At 38.7% G+C, this 24,825-nt stretch overlaps 3 protein-coding genes across 6 annotated transcripts in view; all 3 read right to left on the reverse strand.

Annotated features, from left to right (window-relative positions):
• bin3 (bridging integrator 3) overlaps window positions 1-7,837 on the reverse strand; it is a 34,834-nt gene extending 26,997 nt beyond the window's left edge. The window contains exon 1 of one of the 2 annotated variants that reach the window (XM_020594459.1): window positions 7,692-7,834. In XM_020594459.1, coding sequence (XP_020450115.1) covers window positions 7,692-7,699 — 8 coding nt within the window. In that variant the 5' untranslated portion in view covers window positions 7,700-7,834. Of the gene's footprint in view, window positions 1-7,691 lie in introns of both variants that reach the window. The other variant, XM_020594458.1, reaches the window with a different exon arrangement.
• Window positions 7,838-8,080: 243 nt separating this feature from the next.
• On the reverse strand, window positions 8,081-17,293 carry egr3 (early growth response 3). The gene is made up of 2 exons (XM_020594574.1): window positions 16,812-17,293; window positions 8,081-13,744 (listed from the first exon to the last, which is right to left on the reverse strand). The coding sequence occupies exons 1-2, from the start codon at window positions 16,963-16,965 to the stop codon at window positions 12,666-12,668; spliced, it is 1,233 nt and encodes a 410-aa protein (XP_020450230.1). The 5' UTR covers window positions 16,966-17,293; the 3' UTR covers window positions 8,081-12,665.
• A 4,414-nt stretch (window positions 17,294-21,707) lies between these two features.
• Window positions 21,708-24,825, reverse strand: part of pebp4 (phosphatidylethanolamine binding protein 4) — a 49,038-nt gene continuing 45,920 nt past the window's right edge. For 2 of the 3 annotated variants that reach the window (XM_020594376.1, XM_020594377.1), the window contains exon 7: window positions 21,708-22,743. In XM_020594376.1, the coding sequence (XP_020450032.1) occupies window positions 22,652-22,743 (92 nt within the window). In that variant the 3' untranslated portion in view covers window positions 21,708-22,651. Of the gene's footprint in view, window positions 22,744-23,615; window positions 23,705-24,825 lie in introns of all 3 variants that reach the window. The other variant, XR_002274481.1, reaches the window with a different exon arrangement.

The raw sequence follows: 24,825 nt of genomic DNA on the forward strand, positions 1-24,825 counted from the left end.
ATTCCCCTGGAGGAGCTGGAGGAAGTGTCTGGAGAGAGGGAAGTCTGGGCATCTTTGCTTAGACTGCTGCCCCAGCGACCCGGTCCCGGATAAGCGGAGGAAAATGGATGGATGGATGGATTTTGAATGTTTGTTTTGAACACTGTGAAAGATTCCTGAATCACAAAATAGAGATTTGTATTTCCACTGCCATCGCTCAAACATCAGCACCAGCAATTCTGAGTTACAACAGTAACATAAGCCTTTTCCTTGGAAGTGCGTGTATGTGTGAGCTCTGATGCTCAATAAGCTTGAGTAATGGTAGCCGCAGCAGCTAAAGACAATGAAATCACTCCAGAGAAAGGTCGGTCATGTTGTCTCAGTGAAATGGTTTAGTTTTGCAGCGTCCAATGTGGAACAGACCACCATTTTGCATAAAGTCTCTAAAAATATTATTCAAACTAAAAGTGGCAGCATGACAAACTTGTTGTAGCTTATTTTCAGTGTATTAACAAATAATGCACAGTGACACCCATCAAAGTTTTGCTTTTTGTTCTTGTTGCACAGCTGTTCCTAGTGTTATTGTTTACAATATGAAAATTTTTGATGGAAAAAACTTTTTGAATCATGTTTTATGTTGAGCTCCTGTAGGCTGAAAAAATGATTAAAATCATGAATTGTCCATAAAACTCAATAAATAAATAGATGTTTTTTGGTCATACTGGCCAGCTCAAGTTTCCCGTGTACATAACATTAACCCTTTCACTCAGTGAGGTTGAGCAATACGGCTGTTTCTCTTGCTAATGAAATAATCCTGTGTTTGACATATGCATTTATAATCTGTGTGACCTATATTAATATCATTTTCCAGTGTTAAAGAATGATAAAACTGCAATTCGGGCAAAAATGAGGCTACAACTACACACAGTACACAAGTGACTCATATATAATATGTTTTATGCTAATACAGACTATGCACCTTTCTGCTGTAGTGAACTGTAAAACAAAGAAAAAAATCCTCCCTCCTTTGAGGGACATTGACAATTTTCTTACTATTATTTGTAATTGTGTTAAATAGTTTGCATGAGTGTGTGACTGAACTGTCTTATAATGATGTAGTTTGTCCCAGGTCTAGCTTGTAGAAGACATCTAGATAGCACTGAGGCTCCCTGAATAAATAAAGTTTAACTAACAAATATGTAAAATAGCAGTGTGTGTTTAACTATAAAACAATTTTAGGACTGAAATTTAAAAAAAACAATGTGACTCATCAGGAAAAAGAGGACACTTTGTAGTTGCACAGTGCTAAAACACTGCCAATAATGCTGTATTTAAAGAAAACTGATGATGATGTTGACATATACCATCACATGACTTATTTAGTGAGTTATATCCCCATTTGAATGGAGAACATTAGCAGTACATTCAAAGTGATTTAGTAATTTTGCATTACTTTATGCTTTTCTGGCAATCAGCTTTCTACTAACATAGAACAGAAACCGATTTTGATGTTTGCTTCTATTTGAAGGGTGTGTCGGAGAGAAATTAATGATATCCATTGCAAAAACCTAATCAAGTATAAATGTTAGTGTTCCAAACAGCCATCAATGCACCACGAATTGTATAGTTCAATTTTAGCAAAGCTGACCATAACATGATATTTTTCTCAAAGACATTAAGAACCTGTCCAAATGTAACTGCATTTGGGTGGATTTTCCCTTTATGTACCAAAGGATATATTCAGAAAAATCAGAATCCCTTATATAGTATAGATTCAGAGTATAACCACTTCTACAAAGAGCCAAAAGAAAGTGGTCACTCATGAGAACTAGCAGACAAGTGAAGTGTGCTTCAGAGAGGGAAAATATAGCAGGCAACCAGAGGGAGAGAATGAGAAAGAGGGAGGATGGTAGCCACTGTGAGAATCATTTCTAATGTTTCTTCACACAGCAATATTTTTGTAGTGGCTGTCACATTTAGAAACACTGGTAAGTCGGGTCCTGTGAACCCAGAACTAGTGTCTGACATGGCAGAGGCCTGGCCACAAGACAGCTGAAGACAGAAAATTTACATGTTACACAAACTGAAGTCCAAATCTAAGCCTAGTGATGGTAGGCATGGGTAACGCAGCAGAATACTGGCTTGGTATTTGTTGCTAAATACTCACTAAGCAATTTGATCCATTTAAACCTCAGTGATTATTGCATCTATACATGTTACAGTACTTAAATCCATAGATTCACTTAACCAACAGATGTTCAGACTAATGAATAAATACAAGCCAACTGTTCAAAACATATATAAACAGGATCATTTTAGGGAGTAGGGTTTTTAGATAATCACAATCATTTGAGGGGTTACTGACAACATCTGGTAACTGCCCATTTCCAGGCCCAGATGCATTACACATTTGCTGTCATTATCAGCAAGTTGGTCAACTTGCATTCACAGAACTATCTGATCTTTGCTGTAATGGACTATACGTCACTGCCATCAAATAAGCACGTAAGCAAGAACAAAGGCATAACAGTCTTCTCTATCCGGGATCCATTATGCACCGACTGGAAGAACCAGTGGCTTTTCACTAAAACTGCAAATGTGTATGCCATTAGAGAGATAGTGCATCATTCAACCTTGGATATTCCATGGAGCACAGAGGACTGGTTGAAAATGTTGGGAAGTGGAATTGTTCTGATGATGACCCCAAAGTCAATCCTTGCGCGTCACAGAAGCAAGTGTGCAGGCCCTAATGGAATGCATAAGTCAGCAGAGCTGATAAAGAACTCTTTTCACTGACTGAACACCCTTCTCTTGGCCTAGTGTTTGGCAGTACATGTTGGTAGAAGAGTTGCATGCCAGCTATTGACTTTCTGAACTGAATCAAGTGACGCCATCTTGCTTACTTGATTATAGTTTTCCCTGAAAATGATACTAAGAATGTGTAACATATTATAACACACAGGCATACTAACAGTGGCATTTCCTGTTGAACTGCATTCAGGGGTTGTACAGTAAGAAACAAGCACTGAATTTATGCAAACTTTAAACATCCATATACAACTGAGGACTCGTATGACAAACCTTTTCATACTTTAGAGTCACAGCTGAATCCTGAGTGAGCCATTGAAATTCAAAACATGCTGTCCAGAAAACCAGAGAGCATACAAGCACAGATTTTAAAGTCCATGTAAAGCATTAATGTCTTCTAAGTTTGTCAAACAGGAAAATGTATTAACCACCAAGCCAAATTTGAACAATATAAAATAAATAAATAAAGGTCACTAAGCATATAAAATTAGGTTTTAAAATCATAAAAAATACGCAAAATTCTCTGCTCTCAAACACTGGGTGCATGTTGGGTGAAGGTGCTGAAACCATGGGCAATCGGGGAAAAGGTGCCAGTCCAGTGTTGCCATTTTAGAGTTTCTCACTAGACTTAGTGGCTTTTGAGACCACTTTACCAAAGTTTGTCCAAAAGAGTGATTGGTTGCGTTGCATTTGCTCATTCATGCCTCTCAGTGGCTGGACAGGCACAGAAAATTCACTCTCCTTCTCGGTCAGTTCAATGGTCGTACAGACCATCTCCAAAGTAAGTGCTGTTCAACATCTACTAGTTTTAACTCCAGAATGACCTGCTCAGTTTCAGTTGCCATTGTTTGAAATAAGTGGCGAAAAAAACAACACAGTGGCATAGAAACCCCGCCACCAACTAGCATTTTGGCTGCAGAGCGACACATGCTGCACAAGCATAAATGCTCTCAACAGCGTAGGCCATTTCCATAGCCTATGGTGTAGGCTCTGCGTAGATTCAAAAGAGAAGCATTAGGCTTAACTCTACTATTTAGTACTATGTATTTCAGACCTTTCTCACACATTTTCAGCAATTATTTTCTAACATGTATAATGTGTTTAGAAATACAGTAAATCACTGATTTTCCTTTACATGGACTTTAAAGGGCTGCAAACTTTCTAGAAACCGTAGTAGACAGAGTCTATCCTCATTACCTGCATGACCTGAAAGCATGAAAGCCTTAAGGAGGTTAAGGACCTCTTCTCTTAGAGTACCTTGACACAAAATATTGACAGTACCACATTCCCCATCAAATCCTTAATTGAATTAATACTGACTAGCAATCCACACAACTACACAACAGTTGGTGTGTTTGCAAACAACCTGAGTGAGCACTGCATTATATAAAGGGATACCAAGATTCTCAAAACAAAGCAAAGGCTGATCACTAGGTGATGTCTGTGCAGATTCTCAAAATGAGTAGCAACATGTCTGTGCAGATTCTCAGTCATCCAGGTCATAGTAAACTGAAAAAATCAAATGGACTAGATTTCTAGGTCGAAGACGTTTCACCTCTCATCCAAGAGGCTTCATCAGTTCTGACTGACTGGTGTTGAGCCGGAGATATTTATCCCCCTTGGTGGTGTTTCAGTCCTTTGAAGGCCAACAATGTCCCTTAACGACTGAGATAGCCCAGTATCGGTGAGAGTCATTACCTGTCTTTGAATCCTCCCCTGTCGATTTTTTCTAAGTTTTTTCAGATCACTAGGTGATCTTAAACATTTTTAACACAGCTTTCAACATGACCTGTTTCTTATTGACTGGGACAAAACTGCACAGTGGTGATTCTTTTACACAGTGTTCTGAAAATTTAGAGTAAAGAGCTGCAATAATCTGTGATTCACTACAGAGATGGCTAACAAGCTTTATGAACGAAATAAAGCTTGGGCCAAAGCAAGAAAGACAGGCTCTGAATCAGATTGGCTCCATTTTAGACAACTGAGAATTCGCTGTACAGCCACCATTAGAAATGCCAAATCTGATTACTTTTTTTTCCTACCACTAAGAAAAACTGCCTCAGTGACAGAAGAAAATCCTGGAGAACAATTGCATATTTGTCTCCACATAATAATATTGATATCTTGCCTCCCTGCATTATTAAGGAGTCAGTTGCAGTTTCTACCACGCTCTGTATGTTGAACTGTTTCAATGAACACTTTGTTGAATCATCCAGACTTTTTGACTTTGGTATTAGTCACCCAGATACAATGAAGTCAGATGTTACTGATTACACAACTGGCTGAAAGCTTTCTCCATTTCTGAGGTACGTTATACCCTACTGAAATTAGATACAAAGAAACCAGCTGGTCTGGACAAGTTAGAACTAGAGATGCACCGACACCACTAAACTGATTTCCTGGAGGAAGATTAGATCTACTCCAGGACTAATTTGAGATTTATACTAAACCTCCCAGGAGGCAGGTTTTACTTCAGATTAATGTTTGTCAAAGAAAACACGTGGATTATCTGGACCATGTTAACAAATACTAACAAGTACCACCAGCAAGACAGGTTTTTGCTGACAGAAGTGACCAACTGCAACATTTTCACAAAATTAGTTTTTATTTTAATTGGACGCTGCATTGTCAAAATTGCAATAGCTGAAAAATGTGTGTTCTCTTTTCTTCTCATTCACAACAATTCTCTACAGTCATTGTAACCAGCATCGTATGGGTTCAGTAGGCGAACAGGGACCATGCATTTTGACCATGGGGAGAGAGAAAATGTCACAAGATTGTTGTGGTGTTCTGCTTGTTCAACAGGTGTTTGATTAATTACGCTCTCCATTACTGCATCGATGTCTCTGTAAAGTGCATCTTCATTTCTGTGTGAAATGTGGAGGGAGGGGCTCACAGACCCATAACAGAGCAATCAATCAATCAATCAATCAATAAATAGGAGCTTGCGGTAGGCTTTACTTTTGTCATCGTCACTTATCTTAAAATATCCGTGTCCATGAAATTTCTTATCATCTGCTTAATGACCTGCTCAACCAGCATAAGGTTAACATAATGGCACTGCGAAGTGGTATCAGTGCGTAGTATCATACAACTTTTACAAGTACTAGTTGATGGCATCTGGCCGGATACCTGATATGGGTTATTGGTATCAGCACATTCCTAGTTAGAACCATGTTTTCTAAAGATTGCTGCAGAGTTAATGGATTTTCCTATCTCACACATCTTTAATCTCACTTCAAGTACAAATATGCTAGCCTAGGTGTGGATGTCCCCCGTAAAAAAATTACAGGTCTATCTCCAATTTGTCTGGTTAAAATCCTAGAAACACTTGTGAATAATCAAATTAAAGGATTTATGTAAATGCTATTCTGTCTGATTATCGGCAGAGCTCTAAGCTTACATTTATTTATTGTTAGGGACAGTCCTGCTTTATAATTTTGGATTTAATTTTGCACAGTGGTTTTGTTTGTCAGATTTTATAGATTTGTTTGCTGTTTATTTGTCAGGGAGCTCAGCAGTTCAATGGGAGATCTCTGATTACAAGACTTGTAGATTCAGTGAGTATCTGTTCAAATCATCCATGTAGAATATGCAATAGGACCAACTGTTCACTTCATTCGCCGAACTTCATTCCATAATCATCTGTGGCTCCATAAAAATGACAAGATTAAAAACATCAAATATGAAATTGAGTGCTTTGCCTGGCCTGCAGTCTAAATCCCAAAGATATTCATTGGGCTATACCATCACATATTAAATAAAGAAAAGCAAAAATTCTCACATTTGAGAAGAAGCTGGAATCTGAGAACATTTGGCATTTGTTTGAAAAATTACTTGAACACAATAATCCATACAGCAGGTGTCAACTGATTTTCTGTCAAACTTGACATCATTTAATTGATTCATTGTCTCAGCTATACTTATTAAAGTGACTTCGAGTGTAGGTGTACTCACAAACTCACAAACAAGGATTGTTTCTGAGCATAACTGTGTCAACCAAGCCTCCAAAACCTGATAATTTCTGTGCTTAGCTGTCAAATGTTTCTCTTGCTTCCACTAGACACTTCATACTGGTACATTAATATCCCAAACTCAAAGCAAAAAGCCAACCCAACAACAGCTAAACTTATGTGCTTCTAAAACAGCATTTGAACATACTGTTGTCCTATAAGCTTTAAAATATAGGAGGACACCCACAGCTTTGTTAGTAGGTATAAACATGTTAAGAGTATCAACACACAGACCAACCCACCTAATTTCAAGGAAATACTATTAGTTTGTCACAACTCTGCATACATAGATGATAAACGATACAACATCATCATCATGTTACTATTAGGCTATTCCTGACACAGGAAAACAAAAAGTAGATCATCATTGATATCAAAAGCTTTTCACTGATGACCCTTCTGACCTGACAGTAAGGTACACTGACCATCAGTGTTAAGCTAGAGGCACAACCTAGGCTTATTCAAACAAATGATCAGCTATAACTTCAGACAGCAGTTGGTACCATTTTTGAGAACATACTAGCTAACGATAACGTTAATCTAACCTAACGAGCTACTGCACAACTAGGATACGCGACTTTATCCGACAGCCTCTGGTTATTTGCAACATCTGCCGCTTTGCTAGCAACTGTTTTAACATATAATACATTGCTTTTGTGTACACTAACCCTCTATGACCGGTGAAGAAACGAGTTAGAAAGGTCTGTCCGAGAGTTTCTTTCGTAAGCTAAGCTAACACTAACTACTGTTCTGCTGTAACGTCAGTGTTTGTGTAGCGCGTTCAGGAAATAGCCGGAACCCGGTCAACTAGCCATTAGGATATTAAGAATGCCTCCTTTCAAGTTATATTAATGTATTCCCTTAAATTAATTATGTAGGCAAAATACATACCAGCTCATTTTGAATGAACCTTTATTCCCGTTTCATTAGGCAGTTTTAATGTTTTCCAAGGACCTCATCCCTTTCGACCAGTTCTCAGCCGAGTACTAAACAGGAAGTCCGGAGTTAAGCCGCTTGTGTTTCCTCTAAGGAAGTTTTTCAACACAAGGGGCAGTTTTTGTTGGGGGGGGGCAGTTACTATTGTGTTAATGCTGTACTAAAACCAGAATACTCGCATGTTCTGGCAAACTGTTTACCATAATATCACGTTCATTGGTTTAATTTTGTTTGGGTACGTTGGTCGAGTGCGTGCGTGCGCGTGCTTGTAGTGGGGCAAGTAAAATTAAAATAAGTGATATTTTTCTTTATTCAAGTACTTACATAGAAATAACAAAACAATTGCATTACAACAAACCGAAGTGCCAAATAAACGGGGGAGCACATCTCCCCATCACAAGGATAGAGTAAAATTCATCTCAATATTCAGCTCATCATAAAAGGACCTTATTATAAGGTAATAAGAACATGAAATAGGCTAAAGACATCCACAACATTTTAAACAAGACCCCTTATTTTTCTCTTAAAATAAAGCCAACAGAACCATTATCCCCGTGTGTGTTTCCAATTGTCTGTCTTGAATTGCTAGATTTTCCCATTTCACCCAATGTGACTTTAATTTTCATGCATAATAAAGAAATGAGCACTACCCTGCAGCATTTGAGGGTAGCACTTTGGAACATTTCCGTGCACATGCAAACATGAGGATATACTGTAATGAAAAGGAAACAACACAACAAAAAACAGTGAGTATTGACTCCACCTGAACACCATAGTGTCACTGTTGAAGACCACAAAATCCCTGAAGCCACCCTGTAGTCCATAAGATGACGTGAGTAGCCTATAATATCTACATATTATTGAAATCTATTCAAATGTGAGTTGTATTTTTTTTAATCCTGTAATTATTTATTGTCACGAATAAGCCCAAGCTTATTGCCTTGCCCAAGGCTGATTTCACATAGACTAAATCAAACAGTTAAACACAAACATTAGCACAAGGCTGCCTTCAACTGCAAGCAGACTGAGGTCACATTTATGATTTGTTACTCCCGTGGAGTTCTCATCACACATTGTTTTTGATCAGCCAACCCTGCAACCCAGTTTGGCACAAAGATGGCTGCTAATGTTGGCTCAGATCCAACACAGAGCATGGTGGATGAGGCAAATTCCAATTTAAGTGTTCACCCATTTTGGTCAACAGAACATAAAATCCGTGAAATAATTTTTTTTGTGGAGAAGCATTATTAAGAGGGGGTTGTGTCTGTGTTTGTTTAACACATGACTGACATATATCTATAACATTCATACATTACACAGAAGGATTATAGCTAAAAAAAACATGGTGCAGGTTGTTATGTTGTTCATCCACCAAATTCAGGGAATGAGATTCATGGAGATTATATAAATTGTACAAATCTTTCCATTGCAAAAATGTCATAAAACAAAAGTGATAAACACAGAAAGATGATGTGATCGATGAAATATTGAATTGGCAATGCTGTAATTACACGGCTTCATTTATTCATGGAAACAGTTTGGTGTTCTCCACCTGACTCTGCACTATTCCTTAACACAAAGCAACATAAATACAGTTTTCTTCTAGAGGGGGGCACATTCTATATACTATAATTAAAAACATCCATTCTCACCAGCAAAGTGTCAAATCATGGGGACACAAGAGCATATTTTTTGGTCAAATAAATTCAAAATCATCCAGAGTCTATAATCAGTGTCTAACTTCAGATTATTCTAGATAAACATTAGAGATAAACACTTTATAGTTCATATCATCTCATATACTACATATTTTTTTGTGCTGACTCCACGAGGCTGTCTGCTACAGGATGTTTACAATAGAGGCCATTCATCATTGCAAGATTTAACCTGACAAATCTCAATCTAATGTTTGAATCAAAGCTAATTATTTGAGAACAGAGATACGGAATGCTGATGTAACATGCAAAAAGTGAAACTTCCAAGTGCTCTATTAAGTTGAGATTTTCATTTCAGTTGCATTTTATTTGCATAAGCTCAGATTTTGTCAGTGACCACACATACAATAAAAAAATGTATTTTTTTATGATGCAACCATTGATTTACAGTTAGATGTTGCAGGGTAGGTGAACTTTTAAACTATCTCAAAAAGTGCAAGGAGGTCTGTTCATTTAAGCATGTAGATGAGTTGAGAAAAGACTCTCTGAGGCCAAATTAATTGGAAAATAAGTGGACTCTTGCCAGGAAGCCCAGCAGTGAAAACTGGTTGTTACAGGAAAAAGAAACCATGGCCTTAGAAGCACATTTCTGTATGCATTATATTCTCTGTGGCACTGCTTTTCTGAACCTCTCTTTGACCTTTGCATTTGTCAGTCGATATTCTCTTTAAGTCTGATTGCCATGTCTACTGACCGGTACAATATTTTTCTTGTCCAGATTATTACAATGTTTCTCTAAATTCTCTGCTTTACATACCACATACACTTCTTAATGGCACAGCCAATAACTACAAACATTGTTTGTCAAACTAGATAGAGAAAAGAATATTGCTTTTAAAAGAAAACTATGTTTATCTGGGATTTGACCAATACATTTTAAGGATTCTAATAAAATTAATTATTTTTTTTTATCTCACTGAATGCTATTACTCTTACATTTCATTAACATTAATGGAAAAAATCTGAATGTGTTGTTTGGTGAGGTCAATATTATTATTTTTGACATCTGTGTTTTGTACTTGCCTTGACAAAAGCACATACCTCAATATGTTGCTGTATTCATTCCTTATTCCCAATTTTTCATTCCTGTTTAACCAAAATGTAATAAATTAATTGTATTGGAGGAAAAAGCCATAGTCCATAAATATCTCAGTATGACTTTTTGCATTTGCACCACAAACCATAATACAGTCTCTTGCTGAAAAAAGCTCTCCAGAGGAAAAAGCAAAAAACCTTTATCAAATGGGGTGGTTGTTGTTGTCACTATCATTATGTTACACTTAAGATCCCAGAGAAGCCACTGGAAGAAGGGAGCCTACACAAAATGTTTCACTGATTGATAAAGGAGGCGTTTCCCTCTCTCAGCACTAAGATCAATAAGGAGCCACATGTGAAAAAATACTGACATAATGTGTTTGGTTTATGAAAAGATTCAGTCATTTAGTCTCCAAGAACAACTACTGTTTTCTTTACAATGGGGAAACTGTGTTAATTGAATTAATTGATTGTAGCTATAATGGAAATACACAAAATGTTTAAAAAAAACTTTTCATTTATTCAGAGAACACATTAGTGCTTCTTTAAACCAGTTAGCACTTTAAAGCGTACACATGGTGCGAATGCAAGTATTCTTTTTTAATGGAAGAGAATACACCATATTTGGCACTATTCTAGTGCTCCAAAAATTTTTGCAATGACCTATGATAACAAAATATTCTATAGTATAACTACATTAGTAAAAGCTTTAAGACACATTCCGCACAAGCATTCAGTCAATTGAAATTTCTTGTTTATGCAGACATTCGTATTTACACAGTGTGCATGAAGGCATGCACTTACTTGTACAATTTAATACTGAGTTATGGTGCATTTGACAATTGAGTACAAAAGTGAAATTTCTACTGCAGCTACCTGCTTACATATTTGTATACTGTACAAAACAACAACTCATTAGTTTACAAATTAATCTCAACCTCTTTGTATTAGAAAAGATGTAAACATGGATTTGGAAATTTCTGGGGTTTTTTCTTACCATATGTTGCTCATCTTTAGACGACTTAAACCAAGTAGTCTTTTTGCACTCAAGCACAGACAAAGGCCTTTATTCATCTCTGCATTCATATACTGCTGGTTTGCAATCCTGTGTCATATATTTAAGTAATTCAGTCTGTCTAACTGTGCTCTCAGTTAATTTGATTTATAAATTGGTGGCATATGTCATAATTATATTGCATATAATTGAAGACCTTAAGACAACTGAAAAAATGAACAATATTGATGAACTTAAAAAAAAAGCAACTGAAATTATGTCTGGTAACACCACAGAAATCCACCATATAAAAAGGCAACAGAAATACACGGTGTCTCTCAGTGACAACAAGTAAATAAGTATTGGCAATGGCATCGATAGCTGCAGTCATGTCTGTTTTAGAAGTACGGTTAACAGGACAACACACCGGTTTGCTTTGTGTGACCCATTCAGTCATTATGTAGATCTAACCAACTTGTGCAGGTAAATCTGAATCTGAGATACAGTGTGTGAATGTAATCTTTCCTATAGGTCTACATGTGTGCTAAGCTGATTCCACTGTTATGTTTGGCAAATGTCAGGCACAATACTAAGAACAAGGTTGGCTATATCACCACAATACATTTGGCACATTCATTTGAGAAAACAACATTCAAACACTACACCTCAACAAAAACAACAAAAAGACGGTCAAGTGCCACTAATAAAGTATCCATGACAGTACACAAATATAACCAATTGCACTTTTAAACAGCCCAATAAAATTAATGCATACATCTCAGGCAACTCACCCTTTAACTATTCTCCATTGTAGTTTTGTCAGTTTCGACCCTTATGAATCGACTGGCTTCGTTCCAATTTAGAAATTCTCTGTAAAATATACAAAAGTGTATTCACCCCAAAACCTATGGATACACAGTGGCCAAGGTGCCCTTCTTTGTGTTGGCACTGTGTTACAGTAGATGAGGCTCTGAGTTGCTTGAAAGAGAAGGGCGTAGCAGCCTTTCCCCATTTAATTAAACTAAAGGCATCCATCTTAAAATAGAAGGAATACAACTGAAAAGAGCAGGGGATGTAAAAGAGAGGAAAAGAGTCACCTATTTATCTCATAGAGGAAATGATCCCTTCTTGCTAAGTCTCTTATTGGGCATGATGAGGGTCCAGTCCAAGTGCATGTAGTGACGGTCATGATGTTCCCACTGTTGGCCCCCCACAGGAGCTGGGCGGCGAGCTGTGGCTCCCCGCTGCCCCGCTGCTCTTGTCAGCTGGCTTCTTGTCCTTCTGTTTGAGGTGAACCTTTGCATGTCTCTTTCTCTCGTCACTTCTGGCAAACTTGCGTCCACAGAACTCACAGGAGAAGGGTTTCTCACCTGTGTGTGTGCGGATGTGTGTGGTCAGGTGGTCACTCCGGCTGAAGGACCGCATGCATATTCTGCACTGGAAGGGTTTGTGACCTGTGTGGATTCGAAGGTGACGTGTGAGCTCGTCTGAGCGCGAGAAGCGTCTGTCACAGTTCTCTGCCGGACAGGCGTGTGGCCGTTCATGGACAGGGGTTTTGCTGGGACGGTTGGGGTACTTCCGTGGTCGTATGGGTTTGAGTGTGAGAGTCTGTGGCGGTGGGTGATGCTGAGGAGGGTGCTGCTGCCCGGCAATGAAACCTGGGTGAATTTGGTGCATGTCTTTGAATGCTCTGATGGTCTCCAGGGGTGTGATAGGTGGAGGGTTGACTCGGATGGGGTCCATGGTCTGGAAGGGCTTGTGCTCCATCACCCCAACCTCCCCCTGATGATGGAAAAGGTTGTAGTCAGGGATCATGGAGAAAAGGCTGCCATCCATTGAGGCTTTGGATGTGGAGTGATAGTCATTGCCAGGGTAGGCTAGAGCTGTGCTGGTGGCAGGGCTGTGGTGGAAGGAGACCTGATCCTGGTAAAGGTCACTGCAGGTGGAATAGGCAGGCAGTGTCGGACCATATACCTGCTCCATGTCTGATGTCTGTCCACCCATGCTGGCTGTGGAGGATGATGTCTGTGTCGTTACTGTGCCGGGTGATGGAGAAACACCCAGGATTCCTGCGCTGACAAGGCTGATTATATTGTTATCAGAGCACCAGCCAGAGCCACCAATGCCACCTGAGGGAGGAGTGTCAAAGGCAAACTTCCCAAGATAGGTGACAGTCTGCCCGCTGCGGTTGGACTGGAAACTGGATCCATACTGAATGTCTGTGGTTGCTTTCTCGCTTCCCATGCCCAGATCCATGATATTATCTAGACAAAAGCAAATAAAAAACAGATAGCATGAACAAATCATCCATGTGGTTGCTTAAACATGAATATGAAATACAGTGCTGAGAAGAAAAGCCTCTAAAAGTGATCATGTCCCAAAAGTTATGAAAAAAAAGTCTAGAAAATTGACTTTGTCCAGCTATTTAATCTGCAAACAAGAGATAAGAAATAAAAGACGTGCAACATAGTTAATAAAGAAATGTGAGTGCTGTCAGACCTGTAAGTGTGTGCTGCATCTGAGACAGTGGTGTCTCTCTCTCTCGCTCAGATCCCACAAGTGCTCATAAATCAAGACCTAAACACCTCCTTTGATCCAGTGACTGTGCCCCTCAGGAGGACAGCCAAAATGAATGGAAAGATCCGAATTCTTTATAGCAAGGAGGATTATAAGGCAAACGCCACAATTATCACACTTGAGGATTCAAAACACATCTGCACATTACGGGAGAGAAAAATTTAGGTGTTTTCAATCTAATCTCTACATTAGTAAGCTTAACATTTTCAGAAATTTTCTTGATATTTTATTTGTGCAGAATGTTACACATTTAACAACAAGCAAACATACATACACATTTGTTTATTATTATTATTTTTTTAGATGTTTTAGATCATTTTAAAGATACCGTAATCATCAAATGCAGATGTACTTAATGGGGATACATGTATGTGCTGATCATGCTTTAAAGGTTAAATGTGAATTCTTTCTTAAACAGAAGCTGAAACAGGCATCTCTTTTTATTTGTAGGAAATACACAGGGGTGCTGATATATTCACTACCAGTAATACCAGCCTGCTGGAATTCAGCTGAATGCAACTCACGAGGAAACAAACAAAACCAAAATTATGTATATCGCACAATATTGTTGCACACACAACTAATGATCCACATGACTTAATTTTATTTTTGATATGATGTTAAGATGTCTGAGTTGATATTAATGGCTTTTACTCTAAATATTTAGTCTTGTGAAGATCATTTGAGTAGTAGGATATTTAAACAGAATGAGGGGCATGAAATAAAACAATCACTCCTCTCGCATGGATCAGTGTGAAGAGTGCAAACAACTGGTCAACCTGTAAAACTGCAGCAAGGTACTTAACAAAAATATATGATTGATAATTCAGAAAAAGTGTATATGGTATATTTTTCTGTTTCTAATGTGAATTTCACCAAGTCCAAGCACAATTCAGACAACACATGCCTGTACTCTGCATAATTGTTTTTTTTCCTACAGTTTCTTTCCATGGGTTTAAATATCTCTTGTTAGAGGTCACATAAAATACATTTTATTACCATGTTTAATATGTCATAAGGGTCACTTTTATTTTCACACACACACACACACACACAGAGAGAGAAAGAGAGAGAGAGAGAGAGAGAGAAAGAGAGAGAGATGTGGAGATGTGGAGCTGGGGTAATTTAAACACTAATTTAAATCAAGAGGAAATATTTTGGGTCCAATTTAAACATGTTCCAAGTGTTTTAATTTGTTAACCAAAAAAAATGACATAATTCAATGATTTGTGAACAAAGTGGGACATGGTACAAGTAAATTGGTCAGTGGTGGAAGAAGTACTCAAATCCCCTACTTAAGCACAAGTAGTGATATGACAGTGTAAAAATACTCTGTTATAAGTAAAAGTCCTACATTCACTTTTACGTAAGTAAAAGTAAAAAAGTATTAGCATCCAAACATACTTCAGGTACTAAAAGTAAAAGTACTCATTATACAGAATGGAACATTTATGTGACTCATATTACTGGATTACAATTACTGATGCATTATTGTGTACATCACATTTAATGTTGCAGCTGATAAAGGGGGAGCTAGTTTTAACTAGGTTATATGCATTTTATTTGAATTACTGCTGGATAGCTTGTGAATTTTCCAACTGAGAACAATTAAGTCTCATGATTATTCTATAATTTTTGTGGTTCTGAAAAGTAACTAGTAACTAAAGTTATAAAATAAATAAGATGGAGTCAAAAGTATAAAATTTGCTTCTAAAATGTAGTGAAGTCGAAGTATGAAGTATCACAAAATGAGAATACTCAAGTACAGATACCTCAAAATTGTCCTTAAGCACAGTATTTGAGTAAAGGTACTTAGCTACTTTCCGCCACTGAAACTGATCACTGCGCCATAAGGTGATCTTTTCAACCACATCAGGTAACTAAAAGATTTGGTGTTTTTGCGCAGCACTGACCCATCACCTCAGACGGCAAGCTTGTACAATTAGTAATTGATTTAATGGAAGTACAACTGAACTAGATAAGTCATCTTTATGTGGGACTCTGGATTAATCAGAAATTAATCACTAATCCGGACCAAGTAATCAATCAATCAATATACCTGGCCTTACATTTTAGTGAATATAAGACGGGTCACGGGCCTGGGGTTTAAACATGTTTCATAAAGGCACACAAAAATCCAGTCTCTGACATGTTAATAGGGTTGTGAATGAAAGGCATTGTCTAAAGTAGTTGACCCATCTTTGCGGGTGTATATTAGGTGAATAATTCAGCGGCATTTGTGGTTTGACCACATGAATTAAGCACACTTTCTCATAACCTACAGCACTGCGGTTTTAGTTGACTTTGCGTAAAACTGCCTTTTCCCCAGTCATTCATATCAACACATCAGCTTCGGAGAACTGAAACCAGTATAAAAACGGCAGAGTGGCTTAAATATAGTCTAATATCAGCTGATGATTTAGGGGGGAAAGTTCTGATATGACTGGCCATCCTTTTTACTTCGCGTTTGAAATTCCATTTCAGTTATACGCACAAAATATAGATTAAAATGACACTGTCGACCTGAGACTCGACAATTTTAAAAGCGTATCTAATTCATAATGGGCTGGTGTTACACCTGACACCGAAAAAGTATTCACTAAGGGAATCTGCCTTTGTGCGCAACAGCCAGAGCGCAAACAGGTGATCCATGGCCCAAGACAACTGTTGCCTCTCGCGCACTTCGCAGTTTGAACTACTTTATTCAAAACATCCGCACACACACAGACACACGAAGTAGATTAAAAATCTTACCTGTGTTCATTTGTGAATAGTGGTTAATAGATTCCGTACTGGTGAAAATATTCATAGACGTCGGGATGTCCTCTTCTGGGTACAGACTGTCAGGGATCGTATTTATTAAACTGCTCATGGTAAGAGGGAGCTTGTCCGCTAGTTTCCCTGTCATAGCAGTTATATTCAGTCCGACATTTATAAAGCACAACGCGCAGGTATCCAAGCAGTTACACAAAAACAGCGGGTGTTCTCAAAGTGGAAAACACAGGTGTGGATCAGGCGTGAAGAAAGGAGAGAAGAGCAGGGATGGATCCCGCTGCTGTAGGTATCCAAGTATCCCACGGAGGACGAGCAGCGCCGGTTATCTCCTCTTGTGTGATCACAGTCTATTGTTGTTATTAATCTGATCACTGTGGAAGCTGATGGGCTGTTTGTGGGGGAATTTGAAGTCTGTGAATTAGTGGAGGAGGTGCTGGTGTTGGTTGCACAAGAGCGGCTCTACTTGCTCTATTGGAGCTGGATAGGGGACTCCAGTCTGCCCGTATTAAATAGGGGGATGGAACATTTGCGTGACGTAGATGACCATATATGGACAGAGTACCCAGCGCCAGGCTCTCCGCGCGTCAGTCGGTGGAAACTACAGTGGAGGCAAAAGGCTCCGACAGATAGATAGCTACAAAGTTTATAAAATCTACATGTCTTCTCTAGATGCGTCCTTCTTCGAGAGTAGCCTGTGGTTCTCCTCTCTTCCTGTCCTTGGAGAAAACATTACAGTGATTCAACATCGTGTTATCTTTATTATTGTCAGATATTATGATGTCTTTAGTGGACTATCGGGCAAGCTGTAAGTTATATGCAGCTGTGTGAGTGAGTGAGAAAGAGAGTGTGTTGTGGCTATGAGGACTATCATTCATAAAACAAACTACATTATACCATAAGTTAGGCCTACATACTGTTTGTTTGTACAAATACTGACTGTTGGCTACTACTAATGCTGGCTAATACTGGAAGATGTTTCTTTGTTGGCTTTACATCCAGGCTTCTTTTTGGCGAAATAAGTTCAGAGGGAAAAAGAAACTTTGTATAGGCAGAAGTACAAAAACCTTCATTTCATCTTTGCTCTTGGTAAACTTGCACACACTTAGTGCTGTTGTGTATTGCAGGACACTGGTTCAAAACCACCTTTCATGCATAAACACTGCATTATGAAGATAGTAACTGGCGGAGCTAATCGGTTGTAAATATTGCAAGCGCCTTGTAAATCCACAGTCTTGCTTTGACTTGGAGCCCAAGTGACCGATTAAACTGGAAACTCCAAATAAGGCCGTGTCCGGCCCCGCCCCTCCATGTCTGTATTTGGACATGTGAGTTCCGGGTGAAGTAGTAGTGGAAAAGTGATCGGAAGCCACAGACGTTCAAAGAGATGACAGTGGACAAAGCGTCATGGTTTGCTTTTTACCAGTCTGCCAACTTGTGAAAAATACGCAGGGTTGCTATATATTGTTTTACTGTAAAAATATCCCCTTATGTTTTTTTCTTTTTTGTTACACCACATGCAACAAATAACTGTAAACATGTTTTGGGGTCATTCATTTATTTCACATGTATTACTTTCAGAGTTGCACCCCTATTTTGCACTCTTAGTTGTAGTTTTATAAAGGTTTGCCTGGTTTTGGTATGAATATTATCTATTTTCCGCCATAGTTGTAACAGTAAAACACACAGACATTTGCAAAATCCACAGAAATTACTGAATGAAATGTCAGTGTCTGAATAGTTAGACCTGAGAAATTAATAGTACCTCAATGAGCCAGAAGTGTAAACAGTGTGGGAGAATTAGTCTGAATCATGCTCGGTGTTTAGGGGGTTTATGAAAACAGAGCAGTCAGTGATCTTATACAGGCAAGTCCTCTGTGTGAATGTCTCTGTGTGTTTTATGAGTAGCAGTTGGTGGGCAGAGAAGAGTCCTTGCAAGGTCTTGTCCCTTGAAGCAGCAAAATAGAAAACAATAATCCCGGACTCAATTCCGAATTCAACTCTTGTGGTTGTCCAAAGATAGATTTCCTTTGTTGACTTCATCATCTGTCTCATACTGACTCATTCCCTAAACTTGTCTTGTGTTTCACTTTTTGCACATTGGTCCAGGTCATAAGGCACCACAAGTTAAAATTGTCATTTGTTTTGTAGGAGTCGTTCAGAGTTGAAACTAATGTTTCAAGATGCCTATTTGTATTTATATAGCTATTATTAGGCCTTATTCAAACACCAATTTTGTGAATGTATATGCATTACTATGTTTTGTCCTTGTTTTTAGCTTGTGAAACAGTGTCAAAACTGGATATGTTTCTAATATACATTCATGCTAAATGACAAAATTAGAATGTGACAGCTGTTCAATACAACATATTAAAAAGCTTCAGAAACAAATGAATAAACAATGTTGAAATAACGTCTGAATTGGCTTTAACAGTTGCCACATCTCTGACTGTGTTAACAAATGAACACATGGATTTAGTCCCTTAATGCATACAATGCATACCACTACATAATTAAATGAACCCAGGGATGTATACTTGGATTGAACTAACAGGAAAGCCTGACACATAATGCATAACAAAGCCAGGACCCATGACCTCATAAGTAACACTGTAAAGTTATAAATGGTACTGTTTATTACAGGCTTACTGCATCAGACTGCCCATTGATTCTGTTCCTTTATCCACCCCACAGGTTGATCAATGCAGCAGAAAGGACTGCCTCAACTGTTGTGTTTATGGATGTGTACCAGTGAGAGACTTCCCTTCAGGTCAAGTTGCAGACTTACTGTACTATATTCTCTCTCTTTGGGGGAAGCATCATGGTTCTGTGTTTGGAAAGTTGGCCAGCCCATCTGGAACACCTACCTGTTGCAGCCTTATTTCCTTGACACACTGGCCAGGCCTTCACTGTTTGTCAATGGCTTGTGGCATTACACCTTTGCATATGGGAATTCAGTGGATGCACAGGGTGTGCCAGGCTCTGTGAATATACTGTATAGTCAAATTAGTTTTGTTTTTTCCAGACTTCTTGGTGAAGGCTAAACTTGTTGCTGCTTGCAACAAGTAGAAAGCTGGAAAAATAAAATGCCTTTAAATTATGCCCAAAGCAACTTTTTATCCTTTATCTTTCATGACTTTTTAAAGCACGTGCCTCTGTTGTTATTGTGATTGACAGCAAGACATGAGAAATACAGTATGTTCTAATATGGTAGAGTCTGCTTTTAATGATGCCCCAATAAGAAGAGTGTATAATGGCCAAATTGCTATTACCACTGTCTAATTACTACTGTCAGATAAAGGCCTCTATCTCCAAACTCCCATTTTTTAGCACTAACAACACTTTTTTTGTGACTGATCAGAATCAAAGTTTGAGCTTAGCTAAAGCTAAAGTAAGAGTACTACATGCTTTTTACATAAGACATGCCTGTCTTAGAAAGTATATTGGTAGCATGTAGTGTAATTTCTGATGAGTAGATGAAAAAATGTACAGATGTTTCATTTTCATCAACCCATCATAAGGTTGAACTTCTGCAAACTATTGGACTACTAAGCTCAGTAGTCTGCAAAAGTTCCAGTTGAACATTAAACTTGATTATCATTAATTCAGTAGTTTTGCACTCAAGTCTGTCTGTATAAATACAGAGTTTATTTTTCACAGTTAACAGGAAGGTTTAAAACATGCATTTAAAACACAAGGCCTTAGCAAAAATCTATACCTTAGCAAAAATCTTTAGAGGTCAAAAGGTGCATTTTAAAATTCTGTGTTCCTTGTTGGTGAATGCAGACAAGTGTTCAATAAAACCTAAAAACATGGATATTCATGTGAATTTTCTTCTGAGGCAGGACTCAGATCTCCAGGTGCAGAGAAATGCACTGAATCTCTGTAGTCAGAATTTCAGAACAATCACCAGACTGTTGAGGTCAAACACAGTAAATACATGTGCAAAGTGGTCAGAAGGCCATACTGTTGACATGCCTTGTACAGATGCCACATTCGCAGCAAGTGATGAATTGCAGAAATTCACTAGTGAAATAAACCTTCTGCACTTGTTTCACAGCAGAGAGATAAAAAGAATAGTCTCAAGTCATCACGCATATTAGATCACTTAGTGCCTGTTAGGCAATTGAATTGATTATACAAATTCCTTTTAATTATTGTAAGTTTGAATACATTAAGAACATATTAAATGCCTTTCCCATATCAACAGGGGATGTGATAAGTTATTTTTTTCTAGAGAAGACAATCAACTTGAACTACAGCTGTCAGTTTTTCTTAATCATAATATTGCAGCTCTCCTGACATTTGGAGTAAAAATAAGTACATTCAATGAAGCTCAGTGGCAAAACCCAGCTGTTTTGGCAGGATATCTCCAAGATATAAAAGAGAAAAAAGGCACAGTGTATTTGGAAGTACAAATCTTGACATTTCAGTGGTGTACTGATGGATTCAAGTAGGTGGTTTTTGGAAGAATGCGCTCCCACTTGGCATGCTTCACAATGAGTGTGGAATTATACTGCACTTGCCAATTGTTAAAAATGTGACTACATAAGTCAAATAAGATGGGTAAATCAAGGTCAAGAGTGATATTCCAACTGATGGATACTTAATATTTGTTCAAAAGCAATGGACTCTGACAAACCATGTGCATATGTGCATTGCTTTGGTTGTTTTGTTTGGAGGCCTGGCTGCGTTTGACTGCTAAGTCAAGGAGGCAAACAAAGCAGATTCAGGACAATTTGATCAATGATTCTCAGAGTTCATGGAAAGGGCACATAGGGGTTTACCAAAGCTGGCTTAACCACCAAAGGAACGAAAACCTCCATTACCTACTTCTGCCTAGCCCACTGATGAGACACCAAATTAGGGTCAATGAAACCACCAACTAAAGATTGATCATCAGAACATCAAAGTCCCTCATGTAAATCCAGCCCTTTTCAGACATCAGGGGTATTGATACAAACCCACCCCAGAGGAGAGCTGCTAGTTAGAAACCAATATTCCTCATGGAGGGTAGTCTAGCTCACCCTCTACAAACACCCATGAAGTCTGAAAAGCATCTCCTCATAAAAGGTTGAAAAGTTTATCCACACCATCCTCTGCAGACCTGTCAGGTGGGTCTCTCAGTCAACTATCTAAAGTTCAAAACAGGTTCATCACCCCAGAGTTGCATTCAAGGACACTTCTACATTTAGACAGAGTAGTTTTTATGTCAGAAAAATCTATTAAGGACCTGAAAGTAGCTCAGTGTTTCCAACAGGGGTGAGAGTGGTCAGTGGAAATATGATAAACTATTTCACAAACAGTAAGTTCCCTTCACCAACACACAACAGGCCCTCCAGCCCCTCCCCCTTGTCCTGTCACTCTGTAGAGTATTTTGGTTCCACTGCAGCATCCGGCTGTGCTGCGGTCTTGGTTTCACCTCCCACTTCCTTTTTTTGGCCCTGACGTGTTTCCGCCCCTGAATTAGAATCAACTCTTTCCACACTGAGTTGTGATATCAGGCCTTCTTCCCTTTCTTGTCGACAGCATTCGGAAACTAATAAGAAATCCCCAGTGAGGTCAAAATCTCTCCCAAATCCTTTGTTCCAGACCGCATGACGAAGATACAGAGCAACATCAAAACCTAGCAGCTGGTTAAACACAAAAAGTAAATCTCTTTCTAACTCACTGATAAGATAGAGGCAAAGAGGGTTGACCCGCAAGCTTTGAAGAATTAATGCTGTTTAAGTCAGGGAAAGCGGAGAAACATGATTTATTTATTTATTTATTACTGAACAGATGAATTCTTCTTCTGCACTGTTCAGGCATTAGAGCATCCTTCAGTCTTTGTAGTTCTGGGTAAGAAACTGTAGAGTGGCAACAGGATCTCCCAGGTCAAATCGTTTGATGAAGGCCTGAATATCCCATTTACCTGTAGGAGCAGGGTGACATAAACACACATATTTATTTGCATTAGTATTTATTAGATATTGTATGTGGAGGGGAAATTTACTTATAACCCAGGTTTAAGTTTGATACAAGACAATTTTGCCGATAGTCTAAAATAGCATAAAGCAGTTTACTAGACAACATGTTTTTATTCTGACAATATTGCACATAAATTTAGCACAGTCTTAGTGCAGTCTCTGGTGCAACTCAAGAGCATTTTTCATGACCGCTCGGCCCATGTTTAAGGGATCTGAGGCCTAACTGAGCAGCACATGGCTCTAGGATATGAGTCACTGAGAACAGCACTGCTGAAAATAAAACATGTTGCTGTAATGATGGAGGTGGGAACGCAAGGACGTATTGGCAAGAAGATATGATTCAATTGCCTGGACTGTTTTTTTCTTCCCTCCCCTTTTAAACAAACACCAGACGGCCATCCGGCTGGTATGACAATATCACTTCTTAGATTTTGACAACCACTGATTCCCTGCAGCTTCCCCTCCCTTTTTGGGGAAAAAAAGAGACAAATTCACAAAACCCTGCATGCTTTAAACTTGCAAACTTCAACAGATTCTAAGAGAAATAAATGTCTGTTCATCTGTCTGTCTGCGTCCTCACGTTTGGGTGTACATAAAGTAAGACAGTGCCTTGCTCCATAATACAGGGAATCACTGACATTCTGGTATTTCCATATGCAGAGTAATTACATTAACAGCTGCTCAAGAATAACGTAGGAAAGTTAATCTTTTGAAAAGAAAGCCAACTATTGAAATGGTCCAAATCTGTAGAGAGAATGGTTTGACAGTTAGGGGATGAATATGACTGGGCCAGGATAGAAACATTACTGCTGTTGACCTCTTGCTGCAGCTGCTTTACAGGCCTTCGCTGTCTCTGTTTTCACCATCAGGGAGCCACATTTTGTATTCTCTGGCATCACGGAGGAGCTGTGGGAGAAGAAATACATTTTGCTGGTGCCCCACATATCAGGTGCACTCATCAACCAACAATGCAACAACAAGTCAGAATAATTAATTTACATTTCAAATTGTCAACCTGTTTGGCTAATTTTCAAAATGTATTGTGTTTTGCTCAGATCTTAAGGTATTTATTTGTATGTAGTTTTATTTCAAACATAAATTGACAGTACTATAAAATTATTACTCAACTATTTTGGGCTCAGGCACTATTTCTGATCCTCCTTACATGTTTAGCTTATGAGACTGACACCTCAGTAAGTCTGGGTTTCCCATAAGGTCAGGTCAGGTCCTGAGCTCAGCTGGTGAGGATGATGAATAATAACTGCAAGATGAGCACATGAGTACCTGGATCTTGCCAGGTCCTCTCTGTGAATGAGGACTGCCTGCAGAAAGGGCTCCAATAATCAAGCAAGGGCAATGGAGTCAAGTGACCTGCCTGTATGATAGGGCATGGCCCCAGTGGCCCCTCTGGCCTGTGCTTCAGTGGAAGATAATGCACCGCCTCTGCAAATCCCAAAATCACCTGCATGTCCTGAACAAGGTCCCTCACCCTTCAGAGGCAGCATTTAAAGAAAGCTGAGTGGTGAGGCAGCTGGGGGATGACAAACTTTACACTGAATAAAGGAATGTAGTTCATGAGTCATATGGTAGATTTGTCCCTCATGACAGTCTTGCATAAATACCCAAACTTTTTTTTTCCTGTGGATTACCTGCCTTACCATAGCATTAGGCGACACTTCCTCTAACAGAAAATGTCACAGTTAAGATAATTTTATTGTAGAGTAATGATCAAACGAAGAGTCAAAACCAGGCACTGCTTGTAAGGCTTTACGCACATAATCCTGTCTAAAGCTGTGCAATCACTGGGCGCAATCCAACATGAGGCAAATTTACAATATCTCATGCTATCGCACAGACTGTTACCTCGCAAATGCCTTGATTTACAAGTGACCTCAAAATAGTCTGGTGTCTCAGAGACTTGTTTTTGACTCTCCCATCTGCTAGATCATGGAAATGACAGATAGCGTGAGACCTGAGGGTGATGTTTAAGTTTTCCGGTCTCCACTTTTGTTTCCACCTTGCTTCTG

This window comes from Monopterus albus, unplaced genomic scaffold (genome assembly GCF_001952655.1).
Source record: "Monopterus albus unplaced genomic scaffold, M_albus_1.0 scaffold23.1, whole genome shotgun sequence".
NCBI classification, from domain to species: domain Eukaryota; kingdom Metazoa; phylum Chordata; class Actinopteri; order Synbranchiformes; family Synbranchidae; genus Monopterus; species Monopterus albus.

Bases quoted from the DNA above. Each gene is read 5' to 3' on its own strand.
- egr3 (XM_020594574.1), bottom strand. From the start codon at position 16,965: ATGACAGGGAAACTAGCGGACAAGCTCCCTCTTACCATGAGCAGTTTA. The intron at 13,745-16,811 runs GTAAGATTTTTA...GCTTTTGTCTAG, and splicing joins CTATTCACAAATGAACACAG to ATAATATCATGGATCTGGGC.